Source organism: Mesoplodon bidens (assembly GCF_964165515.1).
Source record: "Mesoplodon bidens genome assembly, chromosome: 1".
Taxonomy (NCBI): Eukaryota; Metazoa; Chordata; class Mammalia; order Artiodactyla; family Ziphiidae; genus Mesoplodon; species Mesoplodon bidens.
In genome coordinates this window covers 193877197-193891718 of record NC_138176.1, presented here as the reverse complement: position 1 = coordinate 193891718, position 14522 = coordinate 193877197, and the positions used below count along the sequence as shown (strand labels likewise).

The following is a 14522-nucleotide window of genomic DNA, read 5'->3' as shown; positions in this document are numbered from 1 at the left end:
AGTGGTGGGCTGCACAGGCTCCTCAGAAGGGAGGTGTGGAGAGTGACCTGTGATCGCACACATGCTTCTTATTGGCGGCAGCAGCAGCCTTAGTGTCTCATGCTCGTCTCTGTGGTCCACGCTGATAGCCGCCCCTCGCGCCCTTCTCTGGAGCTCCTTTAAGCAGCGCTCTTAATCCCCTCTCCTCGCGCACCAGGAAACAAAGAGGGAAGAAAAAGTCTCTTGCCTCTTCGGCAGGTCCAGACTTTTCCCCGGACTCCCTCCTGGCTAGCCGTGGTGCACTAACCCCTGCAGGCTGTGTTCACGCGGCCAACCCCAGTCCTCTCCCTGCGCTCCGACCGAAGCCCGAGCCTCAGTTCCCAGCCCCGCCCGCCCTGGCGGGCGAGCAGACAAGCCTCTCGGGCTGGTGAGTGCCGGTCGGCACTGATCCTCTGTGCGGGAATCTCTCCACTTTGCCCTCCGTACCCCTGTTGCTGCGCTGTCCTCCGTGGCTCCAAAGCTTCCCCCCTCCGCCACCTGAAGTCTCTGCCCAAGAAGGGGCTTCTAGTGTGTGGAAACCTTTCCTCCTTCAAAGCTCCCTCCCACTGGTGCAGGTCCCGTCCCTATTCTTTTGTCTCTGTTTATTCTTTTTTCTTTTGCCCTACTCAGGTACATGGGGAGTTTCTTGCCTTTTGGGAGGTCTGAGGTCTTCTGTCAGCGTTCAGTAGGTGTTCTGTAGGAGCTGTTCCACATGTAGATGTATTTCTGATGTATTTGTGGAGAGGAATGTGATCTCCACGTCTTACTCTTCCGCCATCTTGAAGCTCCTCCTACCCTTTCTTAATGAATACAGATGTACACTATACACGTATAAGGTAGGGTAAATATCCAACTTCTTTGTCATTTTCAGAAGTAGCTTAGTGTTTAATGAACTGTTTCTCTTCCTCAAATATTTTAGATTGGCTTGCTAACTTCTGTAAAATGATCCCTATTGGTATTTATATTGGAATTTTATTGAACGTGTACTTCAATTTGTGGAGAATTGCTGTTTTAATTCAGACAATTTTTATCCTTCTCCTGAATGCAGAAGAATCTTAGCACATGTTCATAATTTAGATCATTACTATACCAATTTACATATACTCTCTATGCCCAGTATTTTAATTCTCTTCTTTTAGCCTCATAAATTGACAATATTATCATTGGATTGCATACAGGTAGAGTTTCTTTAGATTAATCCTTCTGATTATCATTTTCTTGGTTTATCATTATTTCTTGCAATTTGGTCCTTTACTTTGAGATTATTTTCTTTCCTTCTGAAGTACATCCTTTAATGGGAGTCTTTGACAATAAAACTCTGTTTTTTGATTAGTGTTCCCTTACTTGAAAGAGAGCTTTGTTGGATATAGAATTTTAGATTGACAGCTATTTCTTTCAGCATTTTAGAAGTGTTATTCCACTGGCTTTTTGTTTTCAATATTACTGGTGAATAATTAACTGTCAGTTTGATAGTCATCTTTGGGCATAGTCTGTCCTTTTTCTTGGTCTTTGGTTATCTGCTGTTTCTCTCCTATGTGACTAGGTTTGTATTCCTTTTTATTTATCTCTTGGGATTCACTGTGTTGCCTGAATTCCAGCCTATCTCCAATTCCTGGAATTTCTCAGCTTTTATTTCTTTGAATACCTTCTCTCCACTATTCTTCACATTATCTCCATGAAAAAACTGTAATTGGACATAAAGTAGACATTCAATTATTCATCAAATATTTTTGAGCACTTACTATGTGCTTATATCTACAGATATGTAAGTAAACAAACTGATGAAAATCCTTGTCATCATGAAATTTAAAATAGAAGCACAATATATTAGAAGGTGATAACAGCTAAAGGATAAGAGGGATCAAAGTGCTAGGATGGGGAGGGGTTGGGGTTGTCTTCTTCCTTTTTGAGTTGAAACATAAAAAATTTTATCAAGTATGCCTCATATAGCATTTTCTTTTTACCTCATATAAACTTCATTGTCCCTTCTTAACTTTTTCTTATACAGTGTTATACCCAGAAATGGATGTAATCTTTTAGGGAGGGTCTCACAGAGCAGAGTACAGAGTCACCAAAACTCCTGTTAAATAGCATTCTGTATTTCTTTTAGTGTTTGGAGCTGTTTGTATGAGCTCTTTTGTTTAAAGTCATTTTACATACCAATTTTAAAAGACCTTGACATTTTTCAGCTACAAAATACAGAGGTCAATTTAAATGATCTCCAAGACCTCTTCCAGTTTCAAAATACAGGTAGAGTCAGATGTAGCTATTGTGAGGCCAGAATATCATGCAGTTGGAGGTGGGTGTTATGTAAAAAAAAATTAATATTACAAATACAAAACTAGGCACATAGTTTTGCAAGGGACCTGTACAAATGAGTGGCCCCAAAGATTAACCTTCAATAGCTTAATGAAAATTCTACATTGTGACACATATTAATGTATATTAGATTTGCTTATATGTGAAATATCTCTCCATTTTTTGCTTTTAAGTAAATATAGATTACAATAATAAATAGATTTATAAGATGAAATAGATTATACTGAGATGCATATACATCATGCTTCAAATATCAGCCTTTGGATATTTCATGTCCCACAGTACTCCATGAGCAATCTGCTGCCAGTGAACAAAAGCCTTTAACTCAAATTGTCAACTTGGAGTTTTTCAATGTGTTTTGGCTTGTAATATTTCCTCTTCCTGTGCTCATTTATAATGAAAACAGACATTAGTTACAATTGTGCATTAAGTTATCTATTCATATTTCATATTACTAGAATTTGAGGGAGATTTTTGAGAGGAAAATGACATTTTCAAATGAAAAAAGAGTAAAAATATTTTTAAAGTAACAAAACAACTCAAGACATAACCATGAAAATCTGAATCTAGACCTATGTCTTATGAATATATATATATTTCTATCCTGATTTTTACAATGTCCTCGGAATTGAGAGTTCTTTTGAGAACAAAGTTTATTATAGAGCAATAGCTTTTATACTTCATATGAGTAGTACCCCATATAATATGATATTATATCACCCCATATACATCTATGATAGCAACATATAAATTTGATCTTTCCCTAGATGTTTATGGGTAGAACTCCTCTTTCTCTGCATGGAGCCTACTTGTCATAATTTCCCATGGTCTTTTCAGGAAAGTGACGTGGGGAAAAGGAACATATATTAGGATTTTTCTTTCCCTGAAATATTTCCAAGTTGACAACCCCTAAGTTTTCCATAGCAAATAGGTCTGGAATAATCTTTTGGTGAAATTGACCCTATTCTAATTTGTGCCATAAAACTGAAACAGGTTAGTACTTTATTCTTAAATCTGGGCTTAGTAATTCACAAGAGATTGTTAGTATTTCTCAAATAGAGTCCAGGGGCCATCTGGATTGCAATTACTATTGGTGTTTCTTAATGATATCATCTCAGGTGTATACACTCAGAATCTTGTAGATCAGTGGGTAGAGGAGAGTGACCTGTATTTTTATAAGTTCCCTATGTTATGAATATTCAGTTTGGGAACCACAGTTTTATATCATTATGCCTAACACATGACATGCATACCTCCACTTCCTTATTGCAGACATAAGTGCAGGGCTAACATAAAGCCACACAATAATACACAATGCAGTGCCAACAAGGCAGCAGTTTGGCTTGCAAGATTAGGTAGCCTCTCCTGGAAATTTTCTATACAGACAATGCTCTTAAACAATATTATCTTTAAAAACATAGTTAAGAATTGGGGGCCAAACACTGATATTCTTTAAGTTGCAAATAGATGTCAGAAAATTTTTGCATAGAATATTGAATATAAGACTTAGGGCAGAGTAGACAGCAAGTCTGAATTCATGATGCTGTCAACTCTGGAAACCATATTCACCATAACAAAAAGTAATCAATGAAGAAAAAAACATGAAAAGAAGATACAGTAATTCAAAGGGCATAGTAGAATGAGGTCATTAAACAACACTTTATGATTCCACTTAGTAGCTTCTGAAAGCTTAATGTGCATTGTGTAAATTATGATCCCCAAACCCAGAAAATAATAAGAAAATAATGTATGAGTAATTTCATACATAAGGTTCAAGGCAGTTTGTTACATATTTTAGAAACTTCCTCAACCAAGGAAGTTATCGTAAAAGGAGGACATTAAATGTAAATTCTTGGCTAACTGAAAAGAATTAGCTGGAATAATTTTTATTAAATTTTATTTATTTTTAAATTTATTTTATTTTTGGCTGCATTGGGTCTTCGTTGCTGTGCATGAGCCCTTCTCTGGCTGCGGTGAGCAGGACCCACTGCAGTGCATGGGCCTCCACTGAGGTGGCCTCTCCCATTGCGGAGCACGGGCCCCAGTAGTTGTGACGCGCAGGCTCAGCAGCTGCGGCTGGCAGGCTCCAGAGCACAGGCTCAGCAGCTGTGGCACACGGGCCCAGTTTCTCCGTGGCATGTGGAATCTTCCCAGACCAGGGCTCAAACCCATGTCCCTTGCACTGGCAGGCAGACTCCCAACCACTGCACCACCAGGGAAGTCCTGGAATAATTTTTAATCTTAGGATTTCATATAATCATTTTTACAATCCATACTTATTTTGCTTCGTTCTTCTATTACAGTACTATTTATTGAAGACATTAATAATAGACAATATTTGCACATTATCTTATCATTATACTCTATAAAATCAAACTTTTTGTAATATGACTATTTTTTATGTAGTGAATTTAGAACTAGAGGAAATTGTCAAATGATTCCTATTAAATGACATTTTTCAATTTTTATTAAATACCTTTGATAATTAAGTTGTATGATAATTTCCAAAATAGTAGATCAAAATATTTAAAAATATATTAAAGTATATTAAAATGTATATTTATTGCTTTTTTGATAACTGCACAGGCTGGAATCTATAAGGAATCACATCCTTACTCATATAATAGAAAAATGATGACTTATTAGTGTTCTAAAACAAAGAAATCCTTTTGCAAAAATAATTTTGGCCATTCTTTTAAAAAAATTTACTATGCTAACATTAGCACATAATCATAAAAATCTATTTAATATTTTATGTATTTTTAAAAATAAAATCATTGTGGAAATCTGATGATTAAAAAATTTCTTTCAAAAATGCATCAATTTATTTTCTATTTAAATATTAATAAAATGAATTGTTTTATGTGATATGTTGACCTAATAGACTAGGTAAGCAGTTTCAGAGGCATTCTTTAAGAGGAATTGCCTGTGACAAACATACCATCAATTTTATGGCCAAATTAAAGCAATTTTTAACACATCAGTTCCAAACTTGCTCTTTTTCTTACTGGAATCCTTGGAACAAGCACTGGATTTGGAGCCAGGAGACATTATTTCCAGTCATGGCTTATATTTGGTTAATTAGGATTATAAAGGAAAATCATGTGGTTAACTAAGGATAGTGGGTGAAGTTGTTTGCAATCCTGTGAACATCTGGAAAACAAATACTTACTACCTAAATATACTAGTCATGTTTGTGGGAAGAAAGAACCTGAAATGGATTGGTTAAAATAGAGGCACACAATTTTAAAGATGACTATAACACATATTTTCAGTTAGAACATTCAGTTATTTCATTGTCAGTAATAAAGATTCTCCCCTCCCTTCTTTGTTGTAAACCATTACATCAAGGACCACATAGTGTTTCATCTAAAAAACAATTTAAGGTAGGAAAATGTGCTGAGTGCTTCTATAGACTTTAATTATAACTTGTAATAAGAAACATTTTAATAGTTCTTGTTTAATTAATTCCAGAATATTTGAGTCTCCTTAAACTTTACTGTAAAAATAACATGTAATTGTTTTGGGAATGTTACTTTAAAAGCAATCACTTTTTAACTAAATAACTGTATACTGCTAGTTAAATGTCACTATAGTAGTGTGTTGGGAGTATTTTGCCACCTTTGTTAAAAGACTCCTTTACAGAAAATCTGACAGCTTCTTTGCCCTTATTTTTATTTTGACATCAAATCTTCAGAATCCTAAAGAAGCTTGACCAATGATTAAATGATGGCTTGTTAGGACATGATAATTTAACTGTATTAAAGAGTAGATCTCTTTTCATAATTTACAATGTAAGCACTGAGATTTATTTAACTGTATTAATGTTTTCTATTTAAATATATCTAAGTCATTCTAGCTTACCTATATCCATAGTACTAACGTAAGTTTTTGTCTAGGAGTAACTTTTAACTCTAATCTTTTGTAAGTTTTTAAGTTTATTTCTAATGATTTGAACTTACTACTATATTCTCAGGCACATGGTAATTCAGATTAAGTTTTATTGAAATATATTCTTGTTTAATTATTCCTATCATCTTGTAAAGGAATATTCTTCAGTTTTTCCCACTTTTACTTCATTTCTTGATATTACACAATCATGTATTTTTTTCAGCACCATACTTGAGAGGCTATGTAATAATTTAAACTTTATTCAGCTAGATTATAAGGGACATAGAAGAGAATTTGCAAATTAGCTTGATTTTATCTTTGTTCAATCACCTATCTACATTGTTTGCATTATATATTTATTTTGGCTGAATATAGTTAATTTTGTCTTCTGTCAGGACTGCCCATCTTTTTTAGTCCAACCCTATAGAATAGCTGGGGTAAAAATTTTATGAATCTCAATTAAGTAATATTATGGTAAAGTTACCTGAACTGTCACAAATTACATTAGCAAAAATGAATTAATTAACTTTACATTAAAGATAGAGTAGTAGAATAAACAACATAGGAGAGTACACTGCCTGGGGTATTGGATTTAAGAATTTCTAAGGCCTCCGTCATTCACTGACACATGACAAGGAAATCTGTTTGAAATCAACTTCTTCCAGTTGGCTCTTCAGAGTTTTCATAGGTATTTATCATTCTCAAGGCTCTGACATATCAAATATCAATGATAGATGAAAAAGAAAATCCCAATCAGTGGGTATGTCGGTGAGAGACACCCCAGTTTTGTAAAGTATTAACTTTCATAGAGAGGTAATATTTATTTTTCTTGCAGTATTCCCTATGTTTAACATACTTTTGAAACACATGCACTTGGTTGAAATCTGTTTTAAATTGAACATCCTATGTTTACCCTCATATCTCCAATATTCATGGATACAGGGCACTATCATCAGAAGTAAGAAAATAGGTATGAAACTGTGACTACTTTGATAAAGAGAATTTTATTTAAGTCTTTGGTGAAGAATTAGTGAGTTACTATCAAAAATTAGATTGATCCTATTTGTAATGCATATGAGTGGAAAACATTAACAGATAATGAAATTTCCCATTTGATAGAGAACAGAAGAAAAAAACCTTAAAAAGAACTTAAGAAAAATATAAATAAATCTTATAAAATATTTGTGCATTTGTCATTTTTAGAAAATAAATGATTGAAGTAATTTCATGATAATATTATTATATGTCTTTATATTTTTTTCTCTTCCAAATCACATGGTTATACAGAAGTTTAGCTCAAGAGGAGAAATTCTTCTTGTGTTATTTAAATACCTTTTCATCTTTATAACCCAAAGACTATTTCATGATATCCTATTTTAAGTAATGCTAATTCCCCAAAAGTGTATATGTTCCAAAAGTGAATTTAAAATTCCAAGGGGATTCACTGCCTGACAATCTGATTTTATATTTCTGTCCTTTGTTGTTTATTAAAACTCCATTTGTGTTGATGACTGCTTGGGATTCTGAGAAGCAGTTAGTCTCCCAACTAGTGAAAGGCAGGCGCTAGTGGCCTACACTTGTTTTTGCCCTTAACTATTCAATTCTCAGATATTGACCAGTGGAACAAGGTAATTGAGCAACTAGGAACACCATGCCCAGAATTCATGAAGAAATTGCAACCCACAGTAAGAAACTATGTGGAGAATCGGCCCAAGTATGCAGGACTCACCTTCCCCAAGCTCTTTCCAGATTCCCTCTTCCCAGCGGACTCCGAGCACAATAAACTCAAAGGTAAGCCCTTCAGAGACAACTTCAGAACTACTATGTGGGTGATGGGCAAGCTATAGAGACATCTTTCTTTAACTTGAAATACCTCAATTTAAAGAGAGGTATTTTTAAAAGATTTTCTTTACAAAGGGGGAGAAGCCAAGGATTTTAAAATTGCCTGGATATTCAGAGAGAAGGTTAGTAATAAAGTGTGTAACAGTGGTGCAGGTTAAACTATTTCATGGGGCTTATTTAGGACCTTAAAATTATTTTGCAGTGCTAACTCTAAAAGACCAATGTAGTATACATTGAAATAATTGTTTCAGTTCTTTTTATTACCTGGAAACACTTTCAACACAAGTTTTTAGTTGCCAAATCTTAGAGCTATAGATGTTTGAATTTTCTTTGCATTTTATGGACTTCTTAACCACCATTTTTTCATTTTAGAGTGATAAATGAGGTTTTTTACCTACACATTTTGTATTCAGTGTAAACACTTTCATTAATAAGTAATTTTTCTACTACTATGTCTGCAGTTATGAACTTTAGTAACAAATCTTAATTTCTTCACCAACAAAACTGGGATTATAATGCTTGGTTATAGGACTGAATAAACTTGGTAATGTATAAAGTGTAATATAAATAATATTCTAATTCTTACTTTAACTTAGGATATTTCAGATAATGTGATTTTGAAGCAAATTTGATTTTTTCCCCTGCCGGAGCTGAAATCCTACCCCTTAAAATCTGTGTGAATTTAGGCCAGTTATCTCATCTTTCTGTACCTCCTTTAACAAATGAAAGTAGAAAGTGTTTACAGGGTCATTGGGAAGATTAGCTGACTAATTTGTCAAGCACTTAGAACAGTGCCTGGCTCACAGTAAGTGCCCAGTAACTATTAGATATAAAAATACTAATAAATATTTATTAAAAATAAAATAATTATTATTTTACGTGGATCTATACATTATCCCGGAAAAAGACACATGCTTGTGAAATTTTACACCAAATGTTCAGTGGACAATTAATTAGCTACAGATTTAACTTTCAGACTTAATTTATAGCTAATATAGACATAGATGGAGAAGCTGAAATGCGGTGCTATGACTTCCCAGGGTCTTATTATTTCCTCCAGACTTTTATCTGATGGGTTTTAAGTGCACAGCGTTGTTTCTGTGTTTGTGACACTTTTATTGCACAGTTGGGTTTCTTCTTTTAACTACCTCTACCGACTCTCTGAATGACAACAGACTAAATTATTACTAAATCTACTGCCTTTTTTTTTTAGCGTCTTTATTGGAGTATAATTGCTTTACAATGGTGTGTTAGTTTCTGCTTTATAACAAAGTGAATCAGTTATACATATACATATGTCCCCATATCTCTTCCCTCTTGAAACTCCCTCCCTCCCACCCTCCCTATCCCACCCCGCTAGGTGGTCACAAACCACCGAACTGATCTCCCTGTGCTATGCAGCTGCTTCCCACTAGCTATCTAATTTACTTTTAGTAGTGTATATATGTCCATGCCACTCTCTCACTTTGTCACAGCTATCCTTTCCCTTTCCCCATATCCTCAAGTCAATTCTCTAGTAAGTCTGTGTCTTTATTCCTGTCTTACCCCTGCGTTCTTCATGACCTTTCTCTTTTCTTTTTTTTTTTTAGATTCCATATATATGTGTTAGCATATGGTATTTGTTTTTCTCTAACTTACTTCACTCTGTATGACAGACTCTAAGTCCATCCACCTCACTACAAATAACTCAATTTCATTTCTTTTTATAGCTGAGTAATATTCCATTGTATATATGTGCCACATCTTCTTTATCCATTCATCTGTTGATGGACACTTAGGTTGCTTCCATGTCCTGGCTATTGTAAATAGAGCTGCAATGAACATTTTGGTACCTGACTCTTTGAATTATTGTTTTCTCAGGATATATGCCCAGTAGTGGGATTGCTGGGTCGTATGGTAGTTCTATTTTTAGTTTTTTAAGGAACCTCCATACTGTTCTCCATAGTAGCTGTATCAATTAACATTCCCACCAACAGTGCAAGAGGGTTCCCTTTTCTCCACACCCTCTCCAGCATTTATTGTTTGTGGATTTTTTGATGATGGCCACTCTGACCGGTGTGAGATGATATCTCATTGTAGTTTTGATTTGCATTTCTCTAATGATTAATGATGTTGAGCATTCTTTCATGTGTTTGTTGGCAATCTGTATATCTTCTTTGGAGAAATATCTATTTAGGTCTTCTGCCCATTTTTCGGATTGGGTTGTTTGTTTTTTTGATATTGAGCTGCATGAGCTGCTTATAAATTTTGGAGATTAATCCTTTTCAGTTGCTTCATTTGCAAATATTTTCTCCCATTCTGAAGGTTGTCTTTTCATCTTGTTTATGGTTTCCTTTGCTGTGCAAAAGCGTTGAAGTTTCATTAGGTCCCATTTGTTTATTTTTGTTTTTATTTCCATTTCTCTAGGAGGTGGGTCAAAAAGGATCTTGCTGTGATTTATGTCATAGAGTTTTCTGCCTATGTTTTCCTCCAAGAGTTTGATAGTGTCTGGCCTTACATTTAAGTCTTTAATCCATTTTGAGTTTATCTTTGTGTATGGTGTTAGGGAGTGTTCTAATTTCATACTTTTACATGTAGCTGTCCAGTTTTCCCAGCACCACTTATTGAAGAGGCTGTCTTTTCTCCACTGTATATTCTTGCCTCCTTTATCAAAGATAAGGTGACCATATGTGTATGGGTTTATCTCTGAGCTTTCTATCCTGTTCCATTTATCTATATTTCTGTTTTTGTGCCAGTACCATACTGTCTTGATAAATCTACTGCTTTTAAGAACAACATCAACTATACGCAGAATGAAGAAGTGCTAATACCCCAGGTAGAGATTTTGAAGAATGTATGTCTTTATGATGCTAATTGACATGTCAGGCAAAAGTAATCCCTTCCTATTAAGTCACTTATAGTATAACAATACAGAGGCCACAAAACCTTGATTAAAGTATTTGATATAATGCAAGCACTTGGAGAGAAACTATTCAGTAAAATGCCATGCTTCATGATATAATTCCAACCTCCTTGAGTTTATTTTTTGGCTTTTTAATTCAGTTTGAACCACTATAATTATATTACTTTTGCAAATAATAAACTAGAAGATGTGATACACACACACACGCACATACACACACAATAGAATACTACTCAACCATAAAAAAGAATGAAATTTTGCCATTTGCAGCAACATGGATGGACTTGGAGAACATTATGCTAAGTGAAATAAGTCAGACAGAGAAAGGCAAATGCTGTATGATATCACTTAAAAGTGGAATCTAAAAAAATACAACAAACTAGTGAATATAACAAAAAAGAAGCAGACTTACAGCTATAGAGAAGAAACTAGTGGTTACCAGTGACAGGTGTGTGTGTGTGTGGAAATATAGGGGAGGAAGTGGGAGGTACAAACTATTGGGTGTAAGATAGGCTCAAGGATGTATTGTACAACACGGGGAATATAGCCAATATTTTGTAATAACTATAAATGGAAAGTAACTTTTAAAAATTTTAAAAAAAGTTTAAAAACATTAAAAAAACTAGTTTACATATTTATAATTATTAAATTATAATTGTAATATAAATCAGCAAATTATAAAGAATTACACAAAGAATCAAAGGGATGAATTTATTCTACTGTTATTAAAGAGTGTAAGACATTTACTTGCAAATGAAAGAATGAAAGATGAAGAATTAAATGCTTTTCTTCTTCCTCATTTTGTTCCCTACAAGAGTACTGATCCTTGTTTCTTAGTAAGATGATTTGGTATTACTGTCATTCATGTCTCTATTGATTAGGAGACCACCCCAGCCCCCCTGTCCCTTTCTAAGAGCAGAAACATAGGTGGGTTTGATGGGAGAACTTGTGGGACTGTGTGAGTCTGGGTATAAAATCAGTTACAAATCAAAGAGATCTTTGAACCAATGACAAAAACCAATACAGCCCCGTTAGATCATGGCAGGGTTATTAACAATGAGAAAGATTAATTGTTGAAAATTAAAGTATATTTCTGTACTTTTGTTACTCTTGTGAACTTCACAGTATCAGTTTGGAATTAACAGAAATTAAATTTTTAGAATTGAGATCCCCAGAAAAATGACTAGTAGAAATAAAAAAAATCTTCCAGTCTAATTTAACTAGCGATTTTTATAAATATGTAATTAGTATAAATAAATATATAAAAAGTATGTTATCGGGGCTTCCCTGGTGGCGCAGCAGTTGAGAATCTGCCTGCTAACGCAAGGGACTCAAGTTCGAGCCCTGGTCTGGGAAGATCCCACATGCCGTGGAGCAACTAGACCCATGAGACACAACTACTGAGCCTGCGCGTCTGGAGCCTGTGCTCCGCAACAAGAGAGGCCGTGATAGTGAGAGGCCCGTGCACCGCGATGAAGAGTGGCCCCCGCTTGCCACGACTAGAGAAAGCCCTCACACAGAAATGAAGACCCAACGCAGCAAAAATAAATAAATTAATTAATAAACTCCTACCCCCAACATCTTCTTTAAAAAAAAAAAAAGTATGTTATTAAAATGTAACACCACCAGAGATACTAATGTCATAGATTGCTACATTTTAACTGTAGTACAATCAAAGTTATGAAAAAACACGTAAAACTAGAAGAGAATACATTAATAATGAGGTGATTGCCTGTGGGGAAGGTGGGTTTTTCTGGATTTTATGTTTTATGTGATTTCCGAATTTTTTATAATTAACCCATATTTCCTTAATAATCAGAAAAAAATGATAATTAAAAGTTGATACATATTAATGGATTCAAACACATTGCCTTTTTCCTAATTTAGCAAACCAATTTAGATTTTGCTTTCTTTAATTTGAAGTTTTACCATATGTTTGGAATAAACTGAATATTTTCACCATAAAAACTTCCAAACCAGTTTGTATCTGTATTTTCTTGAAAATTTTATGTATTTTCAGAGATTTTTAGAGTGTCCTTTAGCTATGTTATTAAATAAATGCATTTAATGATTATCACCATGTAATTTTTTATATCTCTAGCATCTCACACTGTACCTGGCACACAGTGGACAATATGTATTTTATAAACTGAACATCTCCCACATCAATTTGGTTACTAAGTCTTGTGGATTTTTTTCCTCTCAAATCTGTCCCCTCTCAATTCTTGAAGCTTCTGGTCCTGTTAAAGTCCTCATCATTTCTCCCATTTTCAAAAAGTCACCCCTGACCTCCTTGCCTCCCTCTAGACAGTGCTTTATCCTTTTTCGCAGCTCAGAAAAGTTTTAAAATGAGCGGTGTACACTCACTTTGTTTCCATTTTTAAAACTTCCTTCTTTTGAATTTATTTTTAACTATGCAAGCAATACATGTATATATTTTCTTCTCCTCAGAGTTAACTATGATTTTCAGTTTGTTGATTATCCCCACAGACCTTTCTATGCATTTATATACATAAATAGAGAGAGAGGGAAATGTTTGTTGTGTTATTGGGAAGGGACAGATTTATACAATGGCATCAGGATCTATGGTTCATCCTGCAAATTTTTTTTCACTTAAGACCATGTCCATGTGAGTCCATATAGATCCACCTTATTCTTTTAAACTGCCAAATATAATTGGTACAGTTGTACCATAGCTCATTTAGTTGCTCTATAGGTGGACATTTAGATTGTTTAAAATGTTTGAATCTTTGATCAGTGCTGCAGTGAACATCCTTTCTATATGCTTTTCATGAACATGTTAATTGTTTCTCTAGACTGTATACCTAAAAGTGGAACTGTTGGGCTATAAGGTATTCACATTTAAAATTTTAATAGGTACTGCCAAAATTGTCCTCTAAAAAATGTTTATCAATTAACACTGCCACCAACATGAATGAAATGACCTGGAGTTAGTGGATATTATGCCATCTCTTGTTTTTGCAAATTTGATGGATAAAAAAATATTTTCATTGTTTCATTTTGCATTTCCCTAATCACTTGGTGAACTTACCTGACATTTCGATGGAAGGTGCTAATTGATCTTTGTTTTTTGTTTTTAAAATTTTTTCTCCCTCCAAAAAATTTCCTTGCCAAAATCAAAACATTACTATTTTTCTTCTCATTCATCGTTTCAGCCAGCCAAGCCAGGGACTTGTTGTCAAAGATGCTAGTGATTGACCCAGCAAAAAGGATATCAGTGGACGATGCCTTACAGCATCCGTACATCAATGTGTGGTATGATCCTGCCGAAGTGGAGGCGGTAAGTCTTCAGCTTATTTTATTTTCTTTCTGCAAACAAATCATAGTAACTGGGTGCTCCATGGTGTGAACTGAAGGAGAATTAGAATCCAAAACAATACTCAAAGGACCTTCATAAAATTCCTAAGTCACAAAGCTATTACCTTCCCTTCTAAAAGTTATTTTCTTCAGCCTGTGTTTTGAGTTGTGTTTCTTTTTCAGGATTTCCTATGAGAGATGGTGATTTAGTCCAATAAACCTTGGCTGTCCA

General features: G+C 34.6%; 1 protein-coding gene across 4 annotated transcripts in view; it reads left to right on the top strand.

Moving 5' to 3' along the window:
* MAPK10 (mitogen-activated protein kinase 10) overlaps window positions 1–14522 on the top strand; it is a gene marked incomplete at both ends in the record, with an annotated part of 170796 nt that overhangs the window by 106305 nt on the left and 49969 nt on the right. For 3 of the 4 annotated variants that reach the window (XM_081238356.1, XM_081238355.1, XM_081238354.1), the window contains 2 exons: window positions 7837–8019; window positions 14149–14273. In XM_081238356.1, the coding sequence (XP_081094482.1) occupies window positions 7837–8019; window positions 14149–14273 (308 nt within the window). The remainder of the gene's footprint in view (window positions 1–7836; window positions 8020–14148; window positions 14274–14522) is intronic. The other variant, XM_081238357.1, reaches the window with a different exon arrangement.